A 24,921-nucleotide genomic window follows, 5' to 3' on the forward strand; every position below is an offset into this window, starting at 1 on the left:
GCCATTTACAGCAAACCTCAAGCTGGGCACCAAGCTGAGCACTGTAATACTTTCTCCTTCTGCTTCTTTTCCCTTTTCCCCCCACCCCTCCTGAAATACAAGGCACGCTTTAGTGCTGAAATATATATATATATAGGCAGCCTAAAAGCAACAGAATAAATGAGTCAGCAGCATCCGAGTTCAGTAATGAGATAACTCCTTCGAGCAAAAGATGGTGTGAATGAACTACGTGCCATAGTTAAGCTCTGAAATATCAGCCCCATGCCGATGGTTCCGCTCTAAAGGAATATTTTATTTTGGTTTTCTTGGAGGGAAGCAAGTCCTGCTGGTCCTGTCGGCATCGACGCGGGGCGGAAGCTCACGGGTGGGGACAGATGGACCCGGCCGTGAGTCACGGTGGCGAGGTTTCTCGCGGCAGACGGCGAGAGGGAAAAACAACTCCACGGCGTGGCAATCTGCCCGTCCTCCCATCCACGCCAGCAAAAAAATGGGCGAAGCTGTGTGGGAGCAGCCCCTGCGAGCAGCCTGTCTCCCTCGCTCACGGCATCCCGGCGGCTGCCCCCCAACTTGGGGTACCCGGGAAAGGAGCTGGGTCAGGTCCTTGCGTTGTTCTCGGAGGGAGAATTCTCCGGGTGGATGGAAGATGGGCTGATCTCAGCCCTTGTCTGCAGCGCTGGATTCAGCCCTGGAGCTTCAACCAGAGGAAATTATCCCAGAAAAGTGTGGGGAGATGATAAAAAAATTAATTTAGCACCATGCTGGGGTACGCGCACACAGGGGGAAAGGTGCAGGGGAAGAGGTAATCAGTTAGAAATCATTTTTAGCAGAAGTTTAATGATCGTTAGCATATTAATGAAGTTTTTAATAATATGTTAACCTTTCCTCGTTCCTCCGCCCTGGAAAATCACACCACTTCTTTGGTTCAGTGAAAAGGGCTGCCCTGGGGGGCGGCAGTTCTTCCAGATCATATAGTCATGAGATTCAGCATAAGAAATAAGCTCCTCTGAAAAACACTTTTGGCAGCTGAAGGTTCCCTCAAATCGCTGGGATCCTGTCTGTAGGGTGATCCCCCCCCGCCCTGCAGCTCAAGGCCCAGTTCCCTTCTCAGGATAATCTCCTTTATTATTTATTTCGTCACCAGCATTTATTTATTGTTCGGTGGATTTTATTTTCCATAAGCAAACATGACTGGGTGAAAACTCAGCAGGGATAATAGATGCTTTATAGGAGCCAAAAATAAAATATCAGCAGATGCCACACAGGAACTAAAGGTGTTACAGAGCTTCCGCTGCTCTCATGCTCCTCAGGAAAGCGCCGTTCCTTCCTTCTCTCTGAAAGTCTATTTAGTGAATGAAACTGTAGTTTTCTCATACAGTATTTCATACAGAAGGCTCCAGTTCCTAACCGAGGATGTGTGCTAAGGCAGAGGAGATCTCTTCCTCAGTCTCGGAGAAAAATAGCTTTGGATAAAATTGATTCCTTCGCTCCTTAAAGCCTTTTATTTCACACAGGTGGCTCCTCCAGCCTTTCCCCAAGCAGAGCCAGTCCAGGCAGACAGTCCAGATGATTACATATTATTTCTCCTCGCTACCATCGTTGCCACAGGCTCAGAAATATCTCCTGCGTGCAACACCAGTTGTAAAGGTCTAAGCTGAGTCCTAAACTCCAGACGTGCCACAGGATTGATGAATTCAGCATCAGCCCTGGCCTGGTGGGTCGTGTAAGCTCCTATAATTTCATTTTTCCTGCTGTGATTTATGACAAAAGGTGGAAGGCCCTGCTTGTGTTATTTTCGAGGAAGGCACCGGTGGTTTGAAAACAGCTTTGCACTTTGGGACTGAGTTGACAGGGAAAAAGAAAACTGCACTAACATCAGCAGCAGCAAATTGTGAGATGCCATGCAGCTTTGCAGAAAGAAGGGACATGGAAAATTCTCACCAAGTCTCTTAGAGTTGTTGATGGCAACAAAAAACCTCTAATCTTTGCTTGATTGCCTGTCAACCAAAATTATTCATCCTGGTTGAGCAGATATTGTAAGGCTGCATTTCTTAGGTATATAAACATATGGTCAGAGGATCCGTCAGAGTGATAAGTTAATCTTGACAGATTCAGAAAATCAGCTACACCCCAAATCTGGACAGAAACCGGGAACTTTTTCTCATCTTTGGGGGAGCCGGAGCCTCCTCACCTCTGTGCACCACATCACAAGAGAAACCTGCCCTGCAGCAGGTCCATGTGAAGCAGAGCCCGTCACAGACAGGAGATGTGGTTTGGGCTCCCCACTGCCACCACCAAAATGGGTTGGGGACCACCAGGACCCATCGGTTTGGACAGCAATAAATAAATTAACAAGTCTAAATAGAAAGAGATGTTTATCCCCTGTGGCATCCCACAAAACCTTTGGCACAGCCAGACCTTCTGAACATCCTCCTGCTTGATTAATACAGACCTGGGAGGTGATTCACCCTCCACACACTCTGATTCTGGAAGCCTGGCTCTGAAAAACAAGGGGAGCAGGGAGAACCCTGTCACAGCCAGGATCCATGGGGCTGGGGGCACCTGGGTCCCTCTCCCTGCACCCCCCATCATTCACAAATGAGCCTGATAAAAAGGCAACTCTGCATCCTGCACACGGGAACAAAGTCCTGTTCTAGTGAGATTAGAGGAGGCCACGGAGATGCTCGGGGGGCTGGAGCCCCCCCATGTGAGGACAGGCTGAGAGAGGTGGGGGGTTCAGCTGGAGAAGAAAGGCTCTGGGGGGACCTTAGGGCGGCCTCACAGGACTTAAAGGGGCTGCAGGAAAGGGGGGAGGGACTTTTTATTGGGGTGTAGGGATGAGGGGTAATGGCTTTAAACTGAAAGAGGGCAGATTTAGATTAGATATAGGGAAGAAATTCTTCCCTGTGAGGGGGGTGAGGCCCTGGCACAGGTCGCCCAGAGCAGCTGTGGCTGCCCCCTCCCTGGCAGGGTTCAAGGCCAGGTTGGACGGGGCTTTGGGCAACCTGGGCTGGTGGAAGGTGGCCCTGCCCAGGGCAGGGGGGTGAGACTGGATGATCTTTAAGGTCCCTCCCAACCCAAACCATTCCGTGATTCTGTGGTCTGGCCCTCAGCTGGTTCAATAGGACATGGTGCCACTGGTGTCACTAGAACATCAGTGCTCTGCACCACCTGGGGAGATGTCTGAGACGGGCTTTATCGAGTGCAGTCAAGAAAGCATCTTTATGCAATCCTCTATAAATCAGCTATACAGTGCCTATAAATCTCATCAGTCAAAGGAAGCAATACTCAATGATTTATTTTTACAGCTGGCTGAAAAATTTTCCTCAAAGCATCTCTTTCACGAGAAAATGGCTTTTTAACAATATAGACATCTGGCAAAGTTTCTTATTTTGAAGTTTCTCATCCAGAAAAGAGCAATTTCTGAAGATTTCTGGAATTTTGAACGATGAAAGCAATATTGAATATTTTGTCTTAGGTTTTCTCCCTCTTTCTCACAAGGGATAAATGTATTTCAACCCCATTTCATTTTTATTGTTGGTTATGTTCAGGATTCTACGACACTGGTGATGCATTACAGGGCATCCATAGCATTGCGTCATGCAGAAAAAAAATCTCTGACCCAAGAAGTGTATAGTCAGGCTTGAAATTTAACAGATGAATTATGAGGGGAAAAAAAAACAACAAACCAACAAACAGAAAAAGCTGGAGACTTGGAGAGGGCAACAGGCTGGGACCCAACCATGCATTTAGTCCCTTTATCCACTCCCAACTCCTTGTGCCCTTGACCGAGTCATTTCAACCGTCCTCTCCCCAGCTGCTGCGGGAAGGGGTAAGGCCGTTACTCACATCTGCTGCACACTCATTCTTGCTCCCACGGCTTCTGTCTCTATTTCCTTGTCCACGCATTGGCCCCTATTTTCAGCCAAAGTCTTTCAGGGCTGCTGCAATAAACGATAATTGTAACTATATAATGAGATTCTCACACACCCACCCCCCCCTTAATTTTATTTTTCAGGCTTGATTACTGAACTCATATTTCTTCCAGATAATTTACACTATCTTGGCTGCAAACAAATGGGCAGTTTATTATCTGCAATTGGCCTCTGCAGGAGGACTGTGGCTGTTCTTGTACTGATGGGTTTGAGCTCTGGGTTGTTTTTTTTTTTTCCCTCTGAATGATATTTCTAAGCCCTTTCCTGGGCGAGGAGAGATAGTACATTTGTTATTGATAGAATTTCCATTTAAATTGAGGATGTTGCTCAGTGCAACACGTGTACCAGTTAAACGAGACTCTTTCCTCCAGCAAAAGGCAGCAAATTATATGGAGGGAAAAAAAAAAAAATGTTGGGAAGGGGAGGGGGGGAAAGGGAGAAATCATAAAACTTAATATGAAATCCAGCCGGGTATACGCCTGCAATAAAACATCTAGATCTTAATAAGGCTGTGGGTAAAGCTTAGGTTACACGCCCAGCTTTATATGCTATCTGCTATTCAGCAGCTGCTTCTCTTGAAAGCTCCCTTCTCTGCTTGCCAATCTGATTAGCTCTCTAGAAAATTAGAAACAAAACAACATGAAATCTTTTGCTTTTAAAAAAATAAATAGAAATCCAGCCATGAGAAGGGGTTTGGATCAGCCCCAGAAAAGCCTTTTCAAGTGGATAATGACTCCACGGGACAGACGTTTCAGGTGGATTTCCTTTTAGCCACAAATTGTTATTTGCACAGGAAATTAAAGGGAGGGAATCCATTGAACAATAGGGAAATGGATCCTGAGGGGGTCTGTGAGTCCTTTCCAGGGGTCCCCCTGGGCAGCAGAGAGATGGCCCCAGAGCAGCAAGAGGAGGACGAGTCTCCTCTCCTCCACGGCCACACACCACCAGCTCTGGAGCGATGCCTGGGCTGGGCAGCCTCTTGCAAGTGGATTAGAGGGGTTCTGACCCCCCACTCAGCTGGAGCCAGCTCCTGAGTTAAAACACAGCAACACAAACCAGACCCTGCAGCTCTGCCCTTGCAACGTGCAGCCTTCCCCTGGGTCACATACTGCAGCCCCCAGAATAGGTTGGGCTAAGCCAGAGCTTGGGTCCAGGACACGGAGCCCGCTTACTTCAGTCAGTTACACCAAAGCCAGGCTGGTGTAACTGGTGGCCTAAAGATGCTCCTGACTCTGTTGATAGTGGTTATCCAGAGCACAGAGGGAGTAAGAAGCAGCTTGGTTTGCCAAGGGTGGTTTCTAGCCACCAGGACCCTGTGCTACTCAGTGGGATGGCTCATCTCCACCCACCCTCAGCCACTTTCTATTTCTAATCAGGGGAAAAAAAAAAAAAACAAAAAAACCCCCACCAAAATTCTTGCAGTGAGCCAGACTTACCCATCTCATCTATCTCCTCAGCTCTGGGCAGCTGGGGCAGGACCTGTGCATGCCAGTACAAGTGCCATCATCCTGCCAAGTAGAAAATGCCCATGCAAGCCACTTTAATCCCTGCAAAAAGTGAAAAGCAGCCTGCATCTGCTCCAGAAATGCGTTTAGGCTGGGACTCAGCTGGCCAGGCTGCCCCTGCTCTGGGTGTGTGACCGTAAGTTGTTTTCTAGGACTAATGTGCTGAGCCATGTTTCTGTGCCAGGCTAGTTTTTCCCTCCCAAGGCAGCGCAGGATCCATGAGAAAGGCTCTTTTTTTGCCATTTGCAGGGTCACCTCTAAGTCTAAATCACAGGTGTGAAGTAATCAGCTCCATATTGTACGTTGGCGGTTGCTACGGGGGAAGAAATGATTAATTTATCACCCATTCCAAGATCTGAAGAAAGATAGAAAGAGAAAGAGAGAGGAAAAGAAAGAAGACGAGGGAAAAAAAAAAATTCAGAATAATTCGGCCCAAGCTGCACAGGAGCATTATTTACGATCCAAAACTTCCACAACCATCTGAATGTAAAGCAGAATCACATCATTGATAACATTGTGCCCTGATCAGAGGGAAAAGACATCTGAGAAGGAAGAGGAGGGAAATGGCATACTTTCAGCTAGCTGGGGAGATTGCAAGGGGATTTTAATTCCAAAGATGCTGAACAAATTGCAGATGAGACTCTATGAGAATAAATTGTGTCTGCTCATAGATCAGCACAACTTGATTTTCTCCCCTTTGAGTGCAACGGTATCAATCTTTAGAGGGGAGGGAGTGAAAAAATCAAGGTGGCATATGAATTATTCCTCACACCTTTCTCCTTACATAGGAGAAGAAAAAAAAACCTTGCACACTCCCAGCGTGAACCAGGAGTGCTCTTTTGCTGGGCAGACAAGCTTTGGCAGAAGAAGCAGCTGAAATGCAAAGCAGGAAAGAAAGCGGGGAGGGGAAAGGAGATATTTATATACAATAAATATTTAATACTGCTTAGTGTTTCCTCCTGAAGAAACTTATAGCGGGGATTAATTTTTACACATCCTGTCTGCTCCACTAACGCCCTTCAGCAAGGTTAATCTTTGGCCAATGCAAGTTTGAAAATTAAATCCACGGTGGTGCACAAACTTCCTGTGTAGTTTGATTCAATTTCTTTCATTTGCCACCAAAATGATATATGCATTTTGAATTCACAAACGCTTCCTCTCAGAGAAGATAATTCATGAATAGACGCTCCCCTCCTTCCTTCTCCCCCTCTCTCCCTGTTGTGTATCTTAATTAACGTTTCAAGTCTGGCAGTTTTTTGATTTCCGTTTCAACAGGGTCTCTGATCAGCCTGCTTGAAAGGAAAACCTTAAAGGAGGACAATTTTCTTCTGGTGGCTGCTCCTGCTTTCTCCTGAAATTCAGCATCGTGGTGGTAACAGCAAGGAGCAGCTGCGGGCTGGGGTCCTACCTGCAGGAGATCTTGGGGAGCTGGGGGCTGAAGGGAGGGACTTTTCCAACCAAGGTATCTTTTGGGGAGCCCCCAGCAGACAGTTGGATGTGAGTTAGCACTGTGATCCCCAAGACACCAAACTCTTCACCACACTTGTGTGTGTGAACAAGAGACCACCCATGGCAGAGGGACCCCACTAGCAGGTCACGGTCCCTGCTCAGCTGCCTGGGTGAAGATTTTGCGTTCAGAAAGGCACAGTCAGAGCATCTTTTCCCTCTGGGTCCCCAGGCAATGGCACGACCGCAGCAGTCCCCATCCCTGGGGCTGCAGGGCAGCGCTGCAGCCCAGCACCCAGGTTTTGCAGGTCTGGGACCACGGCTTGGCCACGCTAAGGGATGTCCCCAGGGCCAGGCTGGCAGTCAGCGCCAACACGATGCTCAGGGAAGGGTCCCCCAGGTGCAGCCCACAGCTCTGCCCTGCCTGAGCTGAGGAAATGGAGAAAAAGGGAAAATTTGCCAAGCTAAGGAGCAGCTGACGAAAAGCCAAGCACAGCGCAGAAAATTTTCCGCAAAGAAGAACATCTCGTTGTCAAATTAACATATTAATAATTAGGCAGAATGAGAACGTTAAGTCCCAAACGCAGGGCCCGAAGATGGCACGTTTGCTCTCTGCATTCAGCTGTGTCAAGCAGCAATTCCAGGGGTGCCTCTGAGCATGACAGCCTGTGCCTTACAAGATGTAATTTTAGTGCTTCAGAGCTCTCTTAGTTATGCATCTCTTAAAAAACAAGCATGTTGGCTTTTCTCTGAAGGAGAAAAACAGCTTCTTCTTTAGGGTTTTCATGTGTTTGATTTCTTTGGGGTGTTTATTTTTGCTCTGGGCTATTTGAGAAAACCTGTTAAATACAAGCATAAATTGCTAAGTTTTGTTTGCTATGAAGGTAGAAACACACAGGGCCTGTCTAAACTATTGAGTTTGTGCCTCTGGAGAAAATCACTTTGCTGCCATGATGCCCCAGGATGGAAAAAAATTTGCAGCCAGAGAAGTTACAAGGAATAAATGAAATGGCAATAGGTGCCATAAATAAAACTGCAGCACATTAATGCTCCCCCCCCCCCCCCCCCCTCCACCACTTTGGAGATCAAAAGCAAAACCAGTTTTCGGTGCTGTGACTTGGGAAAAACCCAGTGAGAGCCCCAAACCCCAGCAGGGTGATTATGTGCCCAGAGAAGATGCCGGTGCTGAAGCTCTCCTTGATGCAAGAGGGAACCACCATTCCCTGCAGATGGAACCACCGAGGGAGGGAGGAGTTAAGAGTAAATTATTTCCAAGGCTGTAATGGATCCAAAGGATTGCTCCCTGGTGCTTTTGCCAGATAGACCTGGTGATTTTGCAGTGATGATCCCCAGGTAGTTGCTAATTGTGGCGCAGCATCCTGCTGCTCTGGGGAGATGGAGACCAGCCCAGGGGGGAGCACCACACACCTACAGCCCCCCATCCTGGCTGCAAGCACCGAATGCCAGGGCTGGTATTCAAGCTTTGTGTTTTTCTGTCATTGCTCAAGTCATGAAGCCACACTTTTGTTCTCTCTAGTGCCAGTAGCGCCTCCTGGTTGAAATCAGAGCTTCGATTAATTCAGACGTCTTGAAGAGCGTTAAAGCTCCAGGATTCTGGGTCATTACACGATGGCGTGAGAGCAGCACTGGTTAAACAGTGACAGACAGATGTTGTGAACATCAGCCCAGGCTGGATTCAAAGGTTGCTCCTGCCTTCAAGAAAAATACACGGAAAGAAAGCAGAGGAGAAGTAAAAAACAAAAGTCCCCGCTGCAGTGACACGATGATTTATGGGTAATTATGATAAAACATTGCTTCCCACCTGCTGCTGTCGCACTGTGCGGCACGGCAAAGCAGAGGGGAAAGTGGAGCAAAAAGGGAAAGCAGAGCGGTGGCTGTCAGACGAGCTCAGACCCAGCCCTCAGCAGCACCAGGCGGCTGCGGGGCCGCATCCTGCCCCACCACCCGCTGCAGCGCGGGGCAGAGCCCCTGCCCGGCCTGTCCCAGCCGTGTGAAACACAACTTTCCTCTGGAAAGAGGGGGACAGGTCGCACAGTGCTGGCAGAAGCGGGGCTTGTTGAGTCTTACAGAGCCTGAGTGCGTCTGACAGCCCTTGCAACGATAATTCCCGTTACTGCTGCAAGCTGAGACGTCGCTGAGCGTTTCCAGCCATGCCGGGGGTGAAGGTCCTGGGCACTGCTGCTGCCACAGCCCTCCCCCAAAACCCTGGTGGAGGATGGGATGGGATGCTCTTGGCAGAGGGACCCCAGGCTTGCAGTGCCAAGTGACACAAGGATCAGCTCGGTGCGTCTCACCGCTGCGGCAGCGGTCTGTCCTGCTCGGGTCACCCACGATAAAATAAAAATAGCTGGAAATTGTCTTGTCTGGTGGAGCGCCTGGCTGGCAGGAGAGCCAGGGAAGTGAATTTGCAGTTCCTGTGCAAGGTGTTAAGAGAGAGGGGATACATTTGACTTGCACTGTATTAGCTTTTGCTGGAGACTCTGCAGCTTAATTTACAGGTGGTGGTGAACTGCCAGGAGGCATCTCCAGCTCACTTGCTCTTTCTTATAGAAAACCATGGAGAGCTCTTGGGTTTTTGTTTGTTTTGGTTTTGTTTTTGTTTTTTTTTTTTCCCCCAGAGCTCTGGGTCAGATCAGTTCTAGTCTTTTGATTGAGACATTAATAAAAAAACCAAGTCAAACCAGGCCCAGCTGGGGAGAAGATGCTGGACAAAAAGCAGCTGAACAATGAAAATAGCTCTAGTGTGCCTTGTATGCTGGAAAAGCCTCACTCTACCCAACGCTTTACATTTTCTCTTCGTGCTAAGGCACATTGCTCTCCCCTTCTCATTACAGCCTCCCACTTTGTCTTGCTGTTCCTCTCCTTCCAGTAAGAGCTTTAGTCACACTAAGGAAGCCCAATACTTTGTATAAATCACCCATTCACAGTTTGTCTTCTAGGTTGTCTGCCCAAACTCACCTAGCCCAAAGGGAAGAAATGCCCAGGATCTGCTCTCCAAATTTAATCACAGCCAACACCTTTTTTTTTAGCCAATTTTATTTTTACCAGTCTCATGTAAACACGGTATTTAAGGAACCTGGGGGAGCATCACTTCAAGAGATAATATTAGAGCAGGGTGCATCCCAACCAAAGCTGTTGTGTCTTGCAGAGAGGAAACGGGGTGTGAGCACGGTGTGTCCCTGCGGCGCGGAGCGGGACGTGGCAGAGCTGCACCCCCGGGCCCCTTCCCCACCCACCCCGAGGAGGAGCAGGATCGCGTCCGTCACCATCAGCACAGCCCCGAGTTAAAGCCTGACTGGAGGGAGTTGCCTTTTGGAAAAAGCTTTGCGCCGTGTGAGCCATGGGTGCACGGGGCTGCGCTCCCTGCGGCCTCCTGCCCCACAGGCAACCTCTCAGTGGAGTCTCAGGTGGCTAATACGTGGCTGAGCTTACCCTGAAGCCTTTTTTCTCTGCTGACTCTTACAAACCACGGAGGGATGTGCTGTTTTAAGGGCAGCCACTGCTCCACCAGCTGCAGCAAGCCAAGGGGCTCTGAGAAACAAGACAGGCAGGCAACAGATGCACAGCTAGCATGAGGACCTGTGCCCCTTCCTCCAGAACAGGACTAAAAAATAAACCGAAGGATAATTCCCATTTTACAGGCAGAAAGTGAGTCACACAGCAGTCCATGTTTTACCTTTGGAAACAGCCAGGAAACAAATGTACAGATCCTTGTGCTTGGGTCAGCTCAGGTAACTGGATGGGAAAAACTCTTCAGGCTTCACCTTCTTTTTTAATAGAGAGAAGTGCATAAATCCCAGCCTAGTTAAGCCCCTGCCTGTTCGGAAAAAAACCACAGGCAGAGCAAAGCAGACACTGGTAAGCTCACAGCTACCCCTTTCCCTGCCCAGGCTGGCTCAACACAGTTGGGCTCAGCTGCACTTGGTTAACTCTCCGTCCCCCGAGTTGTACCGGGGGTGGGTGCTGCTCTGCTCTCCCCAGGGCTGATGTGGGTGCTGAGCTTGGTCCTCCTGCTCTCCCTGCTGCATCCAGAGGTTTGAGCTGCTGACCCTGACCTTGTACCGTTTCAATAATCTACTGCTTTCTGTTGTGGATCTTCCAAAAATTACCCTCTGTATTACACCTGGCAGAGTCACCGCACTGTAGCTCTAGCACTGAATCACAGACTTTCTATTATATGAAAAGAGATTAAAAATATACCGTGGCTTTTGTATCTGGCAGTGCCAGAAACAGTCAAATCCTTTCTCAGATCTTTGCTTTTTCCTAATAGCAGATCAAAGCTCCTCTCAGCAACGAGACTCAGAGGCATTTGCTAGAAGCGTTTGCTGCAACCAGCAATGATCCAGTGCAAATCACAACTGGCAAGTCAGCACGGATGAGGTTAGTGTCACCTTGAAGCATCATCAGAATCGAAGTTAAATCTTTCTAGCCTGGTCTAAGTAAATAAAGCTATCTTCCCTCTAATTTTTTCCAGCAGCTGTGGTACCTCTGCATTTCCGAGGTCCATTTGGGTGAAGATTTAGACATAATACCCCAATATTTCCCCAAACTACCGTTACAAGCTAATTATATACTTAGACTAAAGGACTTTGGTTCCTTCTCTGAATCTCTCTCTTAATCTGAGATCTACCACTAATTGCAGCCAAGGAATGAAGGGGAGAAGCTGAGGGGACACGCAACGTGGTGTGGTCATTGCAAAACTCTGGGTTTGTGCACACGTGTGTGTTTGTACTGTACATACCTGCCGTGTTGCAAATACGGACACGTTTTGGGGGTGCAGGCATCTTCCCGAACCTGCAAACCAGCTGCACCAACCGAATGCTCTGTGCAAGAAGCCCCTGAGAGCTAGAGCGATGCAAACCCAGCAGCAGTGGCTGGTGGTGGCAGGCAGATGGGGGCAATTCCTTGAGATTTCCAGAGGAGCCATCATCTTCTTGCACATCCCTGGAGTGAAACCCGCAGGAGGAAAGGAGGAGAGGGTGAGCCAAACGTTCGCCCACGTTGCTTCCCCCAGCACTTCCACGCAGCAGTGCCCTGGGGCTGCGACGTGAGTTTGGGTGTCGAGGAGCTCACCAAGAAGCTGGAGAAATAGTTTTGTTTCCTGAACTCGTCTCTGGGTGAAGAGATCAGCCAGAGCAAAGCCCCTTCAGGTGCTGTTGCTGCTGGGGTGGAAATGGTGAAGAGCTGGTGGTCGTGGGATGAACCCTGCTGCTGTTATCCCCAGGTTGGATTTTTGCACCGTTGGGTCAAATAGAATTTCTCACTGAAAAAAAAAAAAAAAAAAAAAAAAAAAAGACTCCAGGCCTGGAAATTCTCTCTCTGATGGGTTTGGTTTATTATTTTACAGTATATATTACCTTTAAGCACCTTCACCGCTCCTCTGATGAACTCTTCAGGCTCCAGAGAGTAGAGGGGTCGTGGGGAAATCACGCTGCAATCAACTCGAAGAAGACATTCACATCACGTTGGTTTAGGTGGAAACAGTAAACTTGATTTATTGAAAAAAATCTATTACATTTATTCCTTTATTACACAGGTTTAAAATATTTAAAAATAGCTCTTATGGGCATTACACTTAAATTTTATGACATGTTTATTGGACTTTGAAGAAATGTACAATATGTCATTTGACACTATATTTTAAAAAGGGCCTTATGTACTAAAATTTTTTTCCATAGGTTTTATTTTTCTTATCAACATTTGTTCAAGTCATATATATTAAGGGAGGAGGGAAATAAAATTACACAAAAAGAATGTCTGCAAATACAAGTAGTAATTTTATTGCAATATACCGTAGAGCTAAGTGGTCTGGGGAAATCGGAACAGTTTGGAGCTCAGTACAATTACAACACTGTGGAATTCAACAGAGGAATTTTTTTTTTTTTTCTTAAAGCAAAGAAATAAGAGGAAAAATAAAAGAAAAAAGCCCCCTTGATGAAAATTTATAACAGAATCACATGACCTAGACAGACGCACACGTGTGTACATACATCAGTATATGGCTTTTCTGTTGCAGAGGAATGTGCAACCTTTTCTGACCTTCCCACTGTTCCTGAACAAGGCTCTAGCCAAGGTGACTGAGAATTCTCTTTTATATTATTATATACTCCTTTTTCACTGCTTTGCTGCCGGAGTCTGCAGTTTTTAGGGTAGCACCTTTTTTTTTTTTTTTTTTTCCCCTCGAGTAGGGAAAAAAAAAAATTGTAGAGAAGACAACAGAAGAAGGGAGATGGATGGACACAGCTCTCCCAAACTGAAAAGCACCGTGCGGCATCGCCGCTCCCTCCAGCGTGGCTCTGCCTCCCTTCCTCGCTGCTGCTGCTCTCTGCTTGGGAAGGAGGAGGGAAAAGACATCATATATAGGCTTTTCTTCACAGTAAATGTGATGTCTTTTCCTTTATGGTGAAAGACCCCCCTTGGCTCAAGCGTTGCTGTAATACTCCAGGCCAAATAATAATAAAAGTAACATCCTGCAACATCTATTTTCCAGCTGAGAGGTCTAAACAAGGAAAACGGCCAGGGAGAAAACAAACAAACAAACAGAAAAGGAATATGGTGTCGGCAGGTTGCGAGCTGAAAACGCTGCATGGAGAAAGAAAGAAAAAAAGAAAAAAAAAAAAGAAAAAAAAAAAAGAAAAAAAAAAAAGAAGCAGCCATCCCGCCAGAGCCACCGTGGGAAGACCAAGAAAACTGCAGACTCCTGGGAGTGCTCGGCGGGCAGGCACCCCCACGGCTTCAGCATCACGTCAGGACATCCAACAAATACATAAATTAGCACCACAAACATTCAGCGACTGAGTACAATCTGGTATTGGTTACCACCGTACAAAATGCATGAATATTCTCGGGAAAAAAAAAAAAAGAAAAAAAAAAAAAAGAAAAAAAGATGTAAGCACATTTAATACTTTTTTTACATGGACTGTATAAGCTACTGCAATTACAACTAAGGAAAGGAGAGGGTCCTCTACATAACAAATATGAAGGTGGCATGCATTTATAAATCAAAGGCTGTAGCAAAAGCCTGCAGTCTGCGTTGAAAGTGGCTAAAAAGCAAAGGCTGGTGGGAGATTGGCCAATGGCAGGGTATCACCAGTGTTGTATTAAAGTTATTCAAATAGATAGCACCACAGAGACATGTAAAAACAAAAAGCACCTTTTTTTTTTTTTTTTCCCTCTTTTTTTACGCTTTATATTCAGAGAGAACAAATGGATTTCCCCTGCCACTGCAATCTGCCGCTGGGAATGAATTTTTTTAATTATTATGATTTTAAAAGAATGCCAAAGGAAAAAAAAAAAAAATTAATTTAAAACATGTATGTTAAGATAAGCAAGTGGATAAAAAGGCAGAGCCTCAAAAGCAGATCGTGCTTTCAGATCAGGGTTTTGGAGAAATCTTGTTAAAAAAAGTGGTTTTTCATTTCCTTATTTTGAAGCAAATCATTCCAAAAGACAGCTGTGGCTCGGAAGGCTCATTTGACACTCACTGGACCCTCATCGTGCAAAGATTCATTCCTGGGCATAATTCCAAGCCCCTCCAGAGCCAGGCTTGGGGTTGGGAAGAGGCAGGAGCGGTGGGGACGTGAGCTGCCATCTTCACTCCCAGGTGGATGCTCGGCTGGGACGGTGGGAAGGGTGGTAGTTTTAATACAGACAGGGTCACATGCATGTTTTGAAGCCAGAAACATTCAAACATTTAAAATAATATACAATACAAATATTTACTTACAAACATACAAAAATATAAGCACCTTTAATATGCGGGAAAGAGATGCCCAGTGTGACTTTTAGCTATCAAATTCATGGGGTTCAAAATTTTGTAAAATGTAGAATTACATGATTCGATGGAGATATTAAAAATTCTGGAAATGGCCATGATGTCTACTTGTTAGAGCTGATCCAAAACTCATGGAAGTCAACAAAATGCCTCCGATGAACTTCAGCAGGGTTTGGATTGGAGCCAGGACTGCTGGGACTTCAACGTCAACACAGGAGTTTCAAGTTTTTTCCATTTTTTCTTTTTTTTTTTCCTTAGACACAAAACAAACAATAATCTATAGACAAGCGCTTGGTGTTGCTTCATGGCAAAGAAGAAGAAGTCTTTGACGGTGGCGGGGTCTGGCCGTGGGGCAGCAGCGGCGGCGGGAGCAGCGGCGGCGTGGGGACAGGTCTCCGGGCCACGCGTGCGGCGGTCGGTCATGCGAGTCTGTGTCTGTCGTGGGAACGGTCCTCTGGGTCGGCGGTTCGGTCCGTGTGGGCGTGGTGGCACAGAGGAACTCGGGCAAAACGAGGCACAAAACAAAACGGAAAAAAATAACCCATCGCTGTCCGGTTTCAGAACGTGCATGTGACAAGGAATTCTTTTTTCTTTTCTTTTCTTTTTTTTTTTTAATTAATTAAATGGCGCAATGAGGTTACGAGGTTGCTCATTTGGAGACTAGTTTTCAGGTGGCTCTTAGCCCATGAAGCAAGCTGGTCCCACCTCGAATCCAAATTTCTGTGACGCTTCTCCGAAGTCATTGAACATGATGTCGACTATAGGTACTTGCTCTACTTTGGGCGTGTTGATTTCCAGGATAGTCTTCTGATAGCCCTTCTTTGCCTGACGGGGAGAAGAAGGAGAGAGAAGAGCTCTGATGATACCTCCAACCCAACAAGAGCAAGTTAGCATGAATAAGCATTCACCAGTCAGCTGGGAATATGGTGACAACCTTGCCCGGGCATTTTCTGAGCTGAATTAGAGGCACACAGCACCCAGACACGCTTGCCCTGCAGCTTTAGCAGATCTGCTCTCAAGCAGGATGGTGACCACTGAGCAAAGCCCTGGGAGATGACTGTCCCAAGCCCAGACTTTGGAGCAGAAGCTGCTGCCACGCAGATAAAAAGACACTAACTCTGCTGTCAGCACATCTCAGAGCTGCAACAGGAGCCTGGTAAAATTGTTGTGGCTGTGGTATAGTTGTTTTCCCTCCCTGAGGACACGCATGGGTTGTTGAGCAAATGTGAGCGATTTAATTTGAATATATTTGTTTGACTATTATCCGAGCTCTACTGAAAAGATCACATTTAAAGTTTGATGGAATTCACAAGGTGATGTTGTCTTTTTTATCGTGCCTGGTAGCCATACAGTTATTTCCGAAATATAAATAATTATTAGAGGAGCAGAAGTGCACCCGAGGGCATACAAAGCTGCACAAACAAGTGAATTTATGGAGCAGCTTTTGGCTCTCCCTCACCCTCTGATTTGTGCGTCTCAGAAGAACAGGCTATATCACAGCTACTGAGAAAGGGCTGTAAGATCAGAAAAAAACACATTCAAATAATGGCCTGAACATTAGCCCTGGAGATCTGCCGGCGTCAGCTGCCACAGCCTCCAACACGGGTCCTACCAGCACCTCTGCGGCGACGCCGTGCCGGGCAGCCCAACCTCGTTTTTCACGTGGCAGGGCTCAATCTTAACTCTCCTGCCTGTGATCCGGAAGGATGGATCTACAGGAGATGCAGAACCTCTTTCTGCAAGGCTGAAATAAGCTCCCTTAGCCTATTTTACCTCCTTTTTACAGCCCTACAGAACATCTCTTGCAGAGAGGGAGGATTGGGGCGCGCTGATTTGGAAGCGATGCCCAAAGCTTTGAGCCAAGAGATGACATCTCTGTGCCCCACCACCACTGTGGCTTGTGCAGCCGCTCCCAGTGCTCCCACACGGCGGGTGCCTGTTGCTCCCACTGCTTTAGTTCTTCTCACAGTCGTTTATTTGCAACACTGAGCCTGGCTGTGCTAATGGCTGCCTGCGAGAAGCAACCGAGCAAATAAACTCAAAGGAGCTACAGTCCTCTTTCCATGCAAATATCCCTCGTTAGGGAGAGGAACGTGGGGCACCTGAGCCAAATCATTTAAACCAAAAAGGTTTTCAGCAGGCACATTTGCCTTAAAAATGTGCAATGTGTGATCTTGCAGCATCCCCGAGACTGAAAAAGGGAAAGGGAGGGGAAGGCACTTTGTACCGAGGACACGTTGCGTTAACAGGAGATATGAAGTACTTGAGGATAAACTTCCCCATGTGGCTTCTGAGTGTTTCCAGAAGCGGGATGGATGCCCTTTCCCTCTCTGCCAGAGTGTTAAAAGAAGTGATTCTAATCTGATTTTTCTCATTGCTCCTACAGTAAAACACATGTGTGTGTGCCAGAACAGAACCACCTTCATCTCAAATTATGTGGAAGACTTTTTTTCTGTCAAACATCTCAATCTTTCCGTCCTGTGGGCTTCAAGCACTGCAGTTGCAGAGGGTGAGAATTATGCACGCTTTTGCACCAGCAAGCTGGGCCTCAAAAATAAATGGAAGCAGCACCCACTTTGCCAAATTTTTAGCTCCTCAGGGCAGATTTTTCAGAGCTCAGTCCTGAACCAGCCACCCAACAGAAGGAGGCAGAAGCAAAGGAGGGTGCTGGGCCCCTTTGGAAACTCTGGCTAAAGCAAATGTGAAGAGCAGCACGGGGAGAGGAGGGCTGCAGCATAATGCCTGCTTCGGCTCTCAGGGCAAGAAAGTCCCAGGGAACAGAGCTAGAGAGGAAGATGCTAAAGACTGCATTTGAAATGTGAGCAGAGATGCAAACCTCTGCCTCCTGCATCCCGTGGCTTCGCCTCATCTTGCCACAGTCAGGCCTTGCTTGGGTTTGTCCATTCCCAAGAGCACAGGTGGCTCCCGTGAGGGGCAGGGGCTCACAAGCACAAACCAAGCGCTGTGCTGGGGCTCCTCCGGCAGCTCACGGGGACCCTGGGCTGGGTCTGGGGGCACCCCCACAGCCAGCACAGCCCAGAGCCCTCCTGGGGCTGCCCGCAGCAGCGTGCCACAAAAAAACCAACCCCAACCAACTCATTGCCAAACCCTTAATGCCTTGCCTCTGAGATTTCCTGAAAGCACTTGAAGAATTATTATCAAAGCCTGCAAAACTCACACGGAGCTGGGTATCATCGCTCACCTCTCGTCACGTGAGTAAATAGAGGAAGAGCAAAGGCAAGGGGGGAACATGTAAAAGCAACCAGTGGGTTTAGGCAGGTCCCTCTACACAGAACCAGCAACAAAGCAAATCAGTCTGGTTCCCAGAGGTGCTGCAGCCTCCCCTGACCTTGAGTAAATCATGTATTCCCAGCACAGGGAAGAGCAAACTTGACGCCTCCCATGCTGGGGCCAACCCTTAAGTCAACTACATCAGCAGGCACAGGAAATTTGGAGACGATTTGCTCCGAGGCAGATGGTGCTGGACACCCAGGGGAGGGGCACAGACACCTCCGGCACTTGTCCCCCTGCTGCAGGGACCGGCCGAGAGCAGCTCTGGCCACGTACCGCGCAGCCGTCGAGGGCGGCTCGGATGTAGGGGTTGTTGTCGTAGGACATCTCCTCGTCGTTGGAGCCCAGGAAGCGGATGGCCTTGTCGTAGCTGTCGGTGGTGGCGTCGTGCCAGGCTACGGACTGGTAGCAGTTGTAAGTGATGTTCTGGTGGGCCGAAGCGCTCAGGAGCCGGAGGAAAGTCATCTGCACCACTCCAATGGGGTTCCCATCCGAATCCACGTAGGAGAGCTAGGAGAGGTGGAGAAGGGGAAACACTGGGCAGTGAGGGGCAATGCAACGGGTCTGGGGGGCTCTGAGGAGCACCAGTCTCACCCATTAGCCCGTGTGTGGGGCTCGGTCTGACCACCCTGCTGCCACACTACGGGCCTGGGGCTGCTCTGATCCAGGGATGGCTACCGAGGGCAGTTTATTTCTCTTGATGGTTACAAGCTAAAAAAATGCTAATGCAAGGTAGGAGGAGAAAGGAAGGAGGATTTCAGCCCTGCCTACAAAAAGGCGCAGTGCTAAGCACATCGAGGGATATACGTCTCAAGTTTAAGCCAACACTGAGCATACTTCCCCAGCTTTTGAAGAAGAGGGAAAGCAGATTTCTGTAAAGGTTTGGGGCTTTATTTTTCTGTTCTGTTTGACACGATTTTCTGACTGCTGTGGGTATTTTGTTCTAAACATAACGAGGTATTTCCCATTCATTTTTTCTGGCCACCAACACCACTGGCTTTTAAGCAATCTTTGCACTTAATCTGCAGTGATACCGTTCCTGGTGATAAGGACTCGGTGCTGCCCTGGTCAGCGAGGCTACGCTCAGCTAAAGGGAAAATGCATTTGCTGCCCTAAGGGCACGTCATGAAACGCAGAGCGGCGCTGGCACAGGGATCCGCTCCATTCTGCACATCAGGCTCCTTTTCTCCCTTGGAGAACGGGACCTAGACATACAGTTCTACAAAACGCAATTTATGGGAACCCACTTCCAGCACCTACAGAATTTGGGACTTTCTAGGACTTCCTCTGACACCCCACCAAGGAAGCCAACGCACAGTGGCACGGTTAGTTTGCACGTATAAACTGACTGTGCGTCAGGTGGCATCTCCAGCCACGGCCAAGCTACCAGAGCTGCTGTTCGTTACTGTCCTCTACGGGCAGTGGGTTTCTTTCGAAATAACCAGGAGAAAAACACAGGCAACACACAGAGCGTAGTGTTCTTCGAGGTACCAAGAAACATCGGTGCAAGCTGCAAACAGTAGAAGAGATTCATAACCAGACGATAAAAACCATGAGTAAGAGAGATAATAAAAATAAATAAATATACCAACCGGTTGTCAGGATACCGTCGCTCTGTCCTCCTGAGAGTTAAATATGACTGACCATGAGAGTGCCACGCATGCCAGGAGGAGAGCTACTAGAAAACCACCAGGACGTGGAAGGAAGGGGACACAAAACTCACACTACTTGGCACATGCCCAATGACACGTGGCACCACTGATCCGCAGGACCCGCTGCTTTTATTTCTCTTATTTGTTCTTATTTCAAATCAGTGCTTGGTGAGGGAGCCTGACTGCGGGTTACAGGGTCTCGGTGGCTGCTCTCCCTCCACAGATTGCACGAAGACCTGTCCCAGCTTTGCAACTGGAGCCACTGGGAACTGGTTGTGTGCGTAAGGCTTGCTCATGGGAACACAGTTTTGCAAAAAAATCAATCCCTCTGTTTTCTCTGTGATAGCATTTCTCTGTGGCAGTTGCCTTAGGGCTATGAAGGATAACAGGACAGGATAGGTGGCAGGCCTTGTTAGAGCTACTGGTAATTGTGTGTAACACGCAGAAGGAAAGCAGAGTCCAGAAGAAAACATCTGCGACCCTTTTATCCCTCTAAATGCAGTTTAGCTGCATCGTGAGAAATGGCAAGAAATCAGCTCCAAGTACTCTGTGTCATTGATTTATGATGGTGTGGAAGCATCAAAACACCACAGTTTCTTTGTATTTCGTATTTACTACGTTCTTACATTAGATATCCCCAGAAGAAAGCAAGCACCTTTACAGCTGGGCACCTTGTGCAAGCACGGAGATTCATCCATCAGCAGCCTGCACCCTCAGCAGGGCTGAGCAGCCAGGTGGAAATTTTCCCCTCAGCTTCAGGGGTCCCTGTGGGCTCAGGGCCCCCAAGAGACCATGCTCAGGCTGTGTGGAAAGACACCAGGGACCTTCTCCATGGAGTAACAGCTGTACCCAGAGGGGAAACTCAAACTCATTCACCCCACTCATCTACACAGAGATTTCAACTGATCTTGGATCCAGGCAAATGTCTGCCCAGTTTACCTGTCTCATGGTTCCAAGTACTGACTGGGGCAAAATGAGAGGTACTTTAAAAAAAAAAATTTAAAAAAATCAAACTTTACTTTCATGGCTTATGTGTTTAATTGTTTTGTGGTTTGCTCAGGCAGATCTTCTACGTGCTGGTGGCTTTTTTTCCAAACAGAAAATGCAGGACAGGTAAAAAAAAAAAAGCAAGAAAATGGCAACACAGAAAGATGGAAACAAAGAGCTCCAAGTAGTACTGAAATTCCTATTTTCAAGAAAATGGGTCCTAAGCTATAGCTTGGCAGTTCAGCCTCTAACATAGCTGATAAACAGAGCGGAAAGAAAAAATGCAAAGAAGATGGAGAAATGGAGGTACTCATAATATTAACTGATGAAGTGCTCTGTAATTAAGCTATGAGGAGCTGCCCTCCAAGGAGCTATGAGGCTGAAGCCTTGGCTTTGCGGCCTTATTCGATAATGCAGAAAAAGCTGCAGAAGCCATATCCTTCTTGTGGGCAGAATCGGAGCAAAATGTGTTTAGTGGTGATGAAATGCGGTTTAGGAAAACAACGCCGTGGCTGTCTTTGTTGTTTGCCTTTTAAGGTGGAAGTTTGGGGCACTGCAAGAAACTTCTGCCCTGGGGAGAGGGTGACTGCACGAGGCAGCTCAGCACGGTACGTCAGAGCATCTCCTGCTTTCAGGGACAGGTCGGTTTTATCCACAGAGTATTTCCTTCTTTTCTAATTCTCCTGATTTGACTGAGCTCATTATCTGCATCCCACTAATCCTACAAGAACTGATACACACGCAGGAGATTTCTGTTGCTTAAGGAGACCTGGCTTATACTGAGCCGTTGCTGCTCTGACATCCCTGACCAGGGCTTGGGCTTTGTGGGAACAATCTACCCACAACATCAGTGTCCTGTTACAGGACAAAATATCAGAGCTTTTTCTCCATTTTACATGCTGCTGTCTTGCTTGCTTGCTGACATCAAACACTGGTTTGACTATACGACAGTTCTTCTCCCTTGAAAAAATCCTTAATTGTGACTAAGTCAAATGCCTGTCCCCCAGGCTTGGCAAACACACATGGCTTGAAATCTTCCTTTAAACCAGTGACTTCTGCAGGTGGCAGAGGAGCCTCCAGTGTGGCTCATCTCCAGTGTGGGTGATGAAATTCATCCTTTGAGGAAAACCTGCCCCAGACCAGAGATGTGCAGACTCACCACCTCAGCCCAGGCACCAGCAAGCACAGGCTGTGACAGCACCGTGCCCAGCTCTGGGCTGAAGCATCGAGTGATCTTAGCTTTTGAGATAAGGCTACACATCTGGGGAATAACAGCACGGGGACACCCAGTTTCCATAACAGGAACTGCTTAGGAGACAGCAACAGCCCCACTGCAGGACGCACCCTGCTGCAGTGCTCTGCGGAGACAGACCTGAACCAGCTGCAGCTCTGCAGGGTGTCCCCCCCCCAGCACATCAGCATGTCACCTTCTAATGCAGGGGGAAGCCATCACCTGCTCCTAAGTTTCCAGCAGACTGGAAAAAAGCATCCCCACTGGGTTTTGTTTCTTTTTCAGTATTCCACCTTAAATGTTTTTACTGTGACTTGTGATGGTTATTAGTCCAGCATGCAGAGTGCAACAGGTCTGGCCATACCAAAGCAGATGCCACGCTCCGAGGCTAGAGGGCCAAGGTTAGCCACTTACCAAAGACCCCCGCTTGTATTGACTATACCATGTGGAAGGCTGTTCTTTGGGCCAACGAGCCATTTTACTCTGTAAAATATGACATGGGTTAAAGAAAACAGAAAGCACCAAGATGCATCTTACCAGTTTACCGCGCTTGAATTCACTGAACCAGGAGCCTGGGTTTTCCTTTGGCCAAGAAGTAATTCTAGCCTAGTTTGTGGAGGGCAAGGAGGAAAGAGAGAAAGAAGAAAAAAAAAAAATTAAAAAAAGTTACATTCAGTTCCAGAAACAGAGTTTGCATGTCTTACTGAAACTGTCTAACTTCCTTTAAAATATTTTCTTAAGATTTAACAAGACCAGTCTGCAGAGCCCAAGGTGCCGGCAGCCCCTCAAGCAGAACGGGACGGTGTGGTGCTGCCCAGCACTGCCCTGGCATCAGCCTCCTTTGCTAAAGGCTAACGATCTCTGCCTCCTAGATACTTTGGATGCAAAACCAGTAGTGCAGTCTACTGGCAGGAGAGATAAAAGGAAAGGGAGAGAGGAAGAAAGGAAATATCAGTGGTAAAAGATGCATTGATCTTCACGGGAAGGCTGGGGTGGAAAAGCAATGCTGGTTAAGGAGAAGGTTGCTGTCACTCCAATGCCAAATCCAGATGCTGTGGGGCTGGGAAAGGCAAAGAATGTGATTAAGGAAAAGCCTCTGCCTGCCTCCTGTGTTTGTGCAGCAGTAAGGTGCAGCACAGCACATCCTCCGCAGCTGGTGCTGGACCATCGCGCGTGACGGACGCAGGGGGTGACCTTGACAAGAAATGAGCTGTCGGAGCATCCTTTATGGCAGCCCCGTCTAAGCAGCTGAATCACTTTGAGTCAGAGCAGAAGGAAGGAGCGTGGCTGCTGTCTGCTCCCTTAGCCTCCCACAAGCTCCCTCACTTCTGCTGTAAATCTCCTCAAAAACAACCGCCAAGATATACGCAGGTGTCTTGGGACTGTCCTTCCCTTTCAGTACGTGAACCATAAAGCAAGTCAGTGTGTTTCTGCTGGGTTAAGGATGGACTGAACAGGGATATGGCTTAAACTCTGCTGTGGCTTATAATAAACCCACTCGGCCAATACTTAATGCTGGTGTGGTAGCTGCTTTCATTCCTCCACATGGAAAAAGAGCAGGCTGAAGCTTTTTCTTATTTACGGCAGTATTGCAGAAGTGTAGCACAATTTGCATTTGAGGAGCATCACAGCTCCACAGTGGACAAGATGGGGCCAAAGAGCCACTCACAGAGTCAGTGTGGCAGGAGCCTGTGCAACTGTAAGATCATGGGCAGACTCCACTTTTTCAGCTGTCAACATTTTGAGGAGAGCCACGACAAATTAATGCAAAGGAGAAGAAATCCATCTCCTATTTAAACAGCCCTAATGAAAACTCAAGGAAGATTTATGTTGCATGTTATTTGTCCTGTGCTGGCACATATTTCTGGGGGATGAAATTCAGCAAGCAAAGGGCTTTCACTGGAGTGAACAGCTTTGTCTGCACCTTTAACACAGCTGGGGCACAACTGTGACACTTAGAGAGCTCCCCCAGGCCAGACTTTATGCTTGGCCAGTGCGAGAGCTGGTCCCCAGACATCAGGGAGAGCAGCTCTGAAAAAACAAGAGTGCATGGGTAACAGGACAAAAATTATGAGTATGGTTGAGCTAAGCACATCATTACACAAATAACTTCATCGACCTTGTGCAACGGTGCCAGGAAGAGCGCTGAGGCTAGTTGCAGTCATTTAGGATCATTTACCCACAAGAAACATGGGGAGAAATGACAGGAGAAACATTTATCTGCTCTGCCTGAAGACACAGTAAGGGCAGAGGAATCAGCAGTGCTTATGCATGCAGGCAGCAGAGCAGCAGCCCGGCTGCAGGAGGGAAGACAAGGAAGGAGTTAAATGAAGCCCATGGGGAGCTGCAGCTCCTGCACCAACACACACTTCTGCCTTTGTAAAGCAAAGTAAAAAAAACATTAAGGTTTTCGCATTTATTATGCCTGAGAAATCATCAAAGACTTGTCCCACATCACAGTTTAAATCTGACTTACTCAAAGAAATTCCCTTTGTAAACATATTCCTTATTATTTTAGAAGCCAACATTGAGTAACAAAGAAATATTCTGGGTCTTTAATCCTTACTTGCTATCGTTCAGTTCTCCTGAAATTGACTGTCTAGGAATATTCATATTAGGAAACAATCTCTTAGCACCATGATATGGGGGGGGGAATAATAAAAAAAAAAAAGTTGTGTGGACTTACTCCTTCAGATTTCTTATCAGGGAAGATGCAAGTCTCTCCACCAGCTGTAAAATTACAGTAAACTTTGAAAGAGTCCCTGGAACATCCTTGGTTAGGATCAACCCAGTATTCCCCTGGATGTACGAAAGGGAAGAGAAGGGAAGAAAGAATCAGCACTGTGAAGGAAGGATGACGGGCTCTTCAGCAACCATCGTACCAGGGACGTTTCATCTCTGTCACAGGTTACTGGTTATACATATTTTTTTTTGAAAACTGGTTATGTTCCACTTCTACCTAATACTCTGTCACCTTACAGGAATAACTCTTTTTTATCATATATCTCCATTCTTAGAATAAAACAGAATATTTCGGTTGGAAAGGACCTACAAGGATCATCTAGCCCAACTCTTCTCTACA

At 47.4% G+C, this 24,921-nt stretch overlaps 1 protein-coding gene across 3 annotated transcripts in view; it reads right to left on the bottom strand.

Annotated features, from left to right (window-relative positions):
• Positions 1-13,755: 13,755 nt before the first annotated feature.
• COL5A1 (collagen type V alpha 1 chain) overlaps positions 13,756-24,921 on the bottom strand; it is a 158,941-nt gene continuing 147,775 nt past the window's right edge. The window contains exons 63-66 of one of the 3 annotated variants that reach the window (XM_074923446.1): positions 24,526-24,638; positions 22,254-22,322; positions 18,246-18,479; positions 13,756-15,503 (exon numbers count right to left, since the gene is read on the bottom strand). In XM_074923446.1, coding sequence (XP_074779547.1) covers positions 15,357-15,503; positions 18,246-18,479; positions 22,254-22,322; positions 24,526-24,638 — 563 coding nt within the window. In that variant the 3' untranslated portion in view covers positions 13,756-15,356. Of the gene's footprint in view, positions 15,504-18,245; positions 18,480-22,253; positions 22,446-24,525; positions 24,639-24,921 lie in introns of all 3 variants that reach the window. The other 2 variants (XM_074923445.1, XM_074923444.1) reach the window with 2 other exon arrangements.

The sequence above is a fragment of the Athene noctua genome, chromosome 20, assembly GCF_965140245.1.
Source record: "Athene noctua chromosome 20, bAthNoc1.hap1.1, whole genome shotgun sequence".
NCBI lineage: Eukaryota > Metazoa > Chordata > Aves > Strigiformes > Strigidae > Athene > Athene noctua.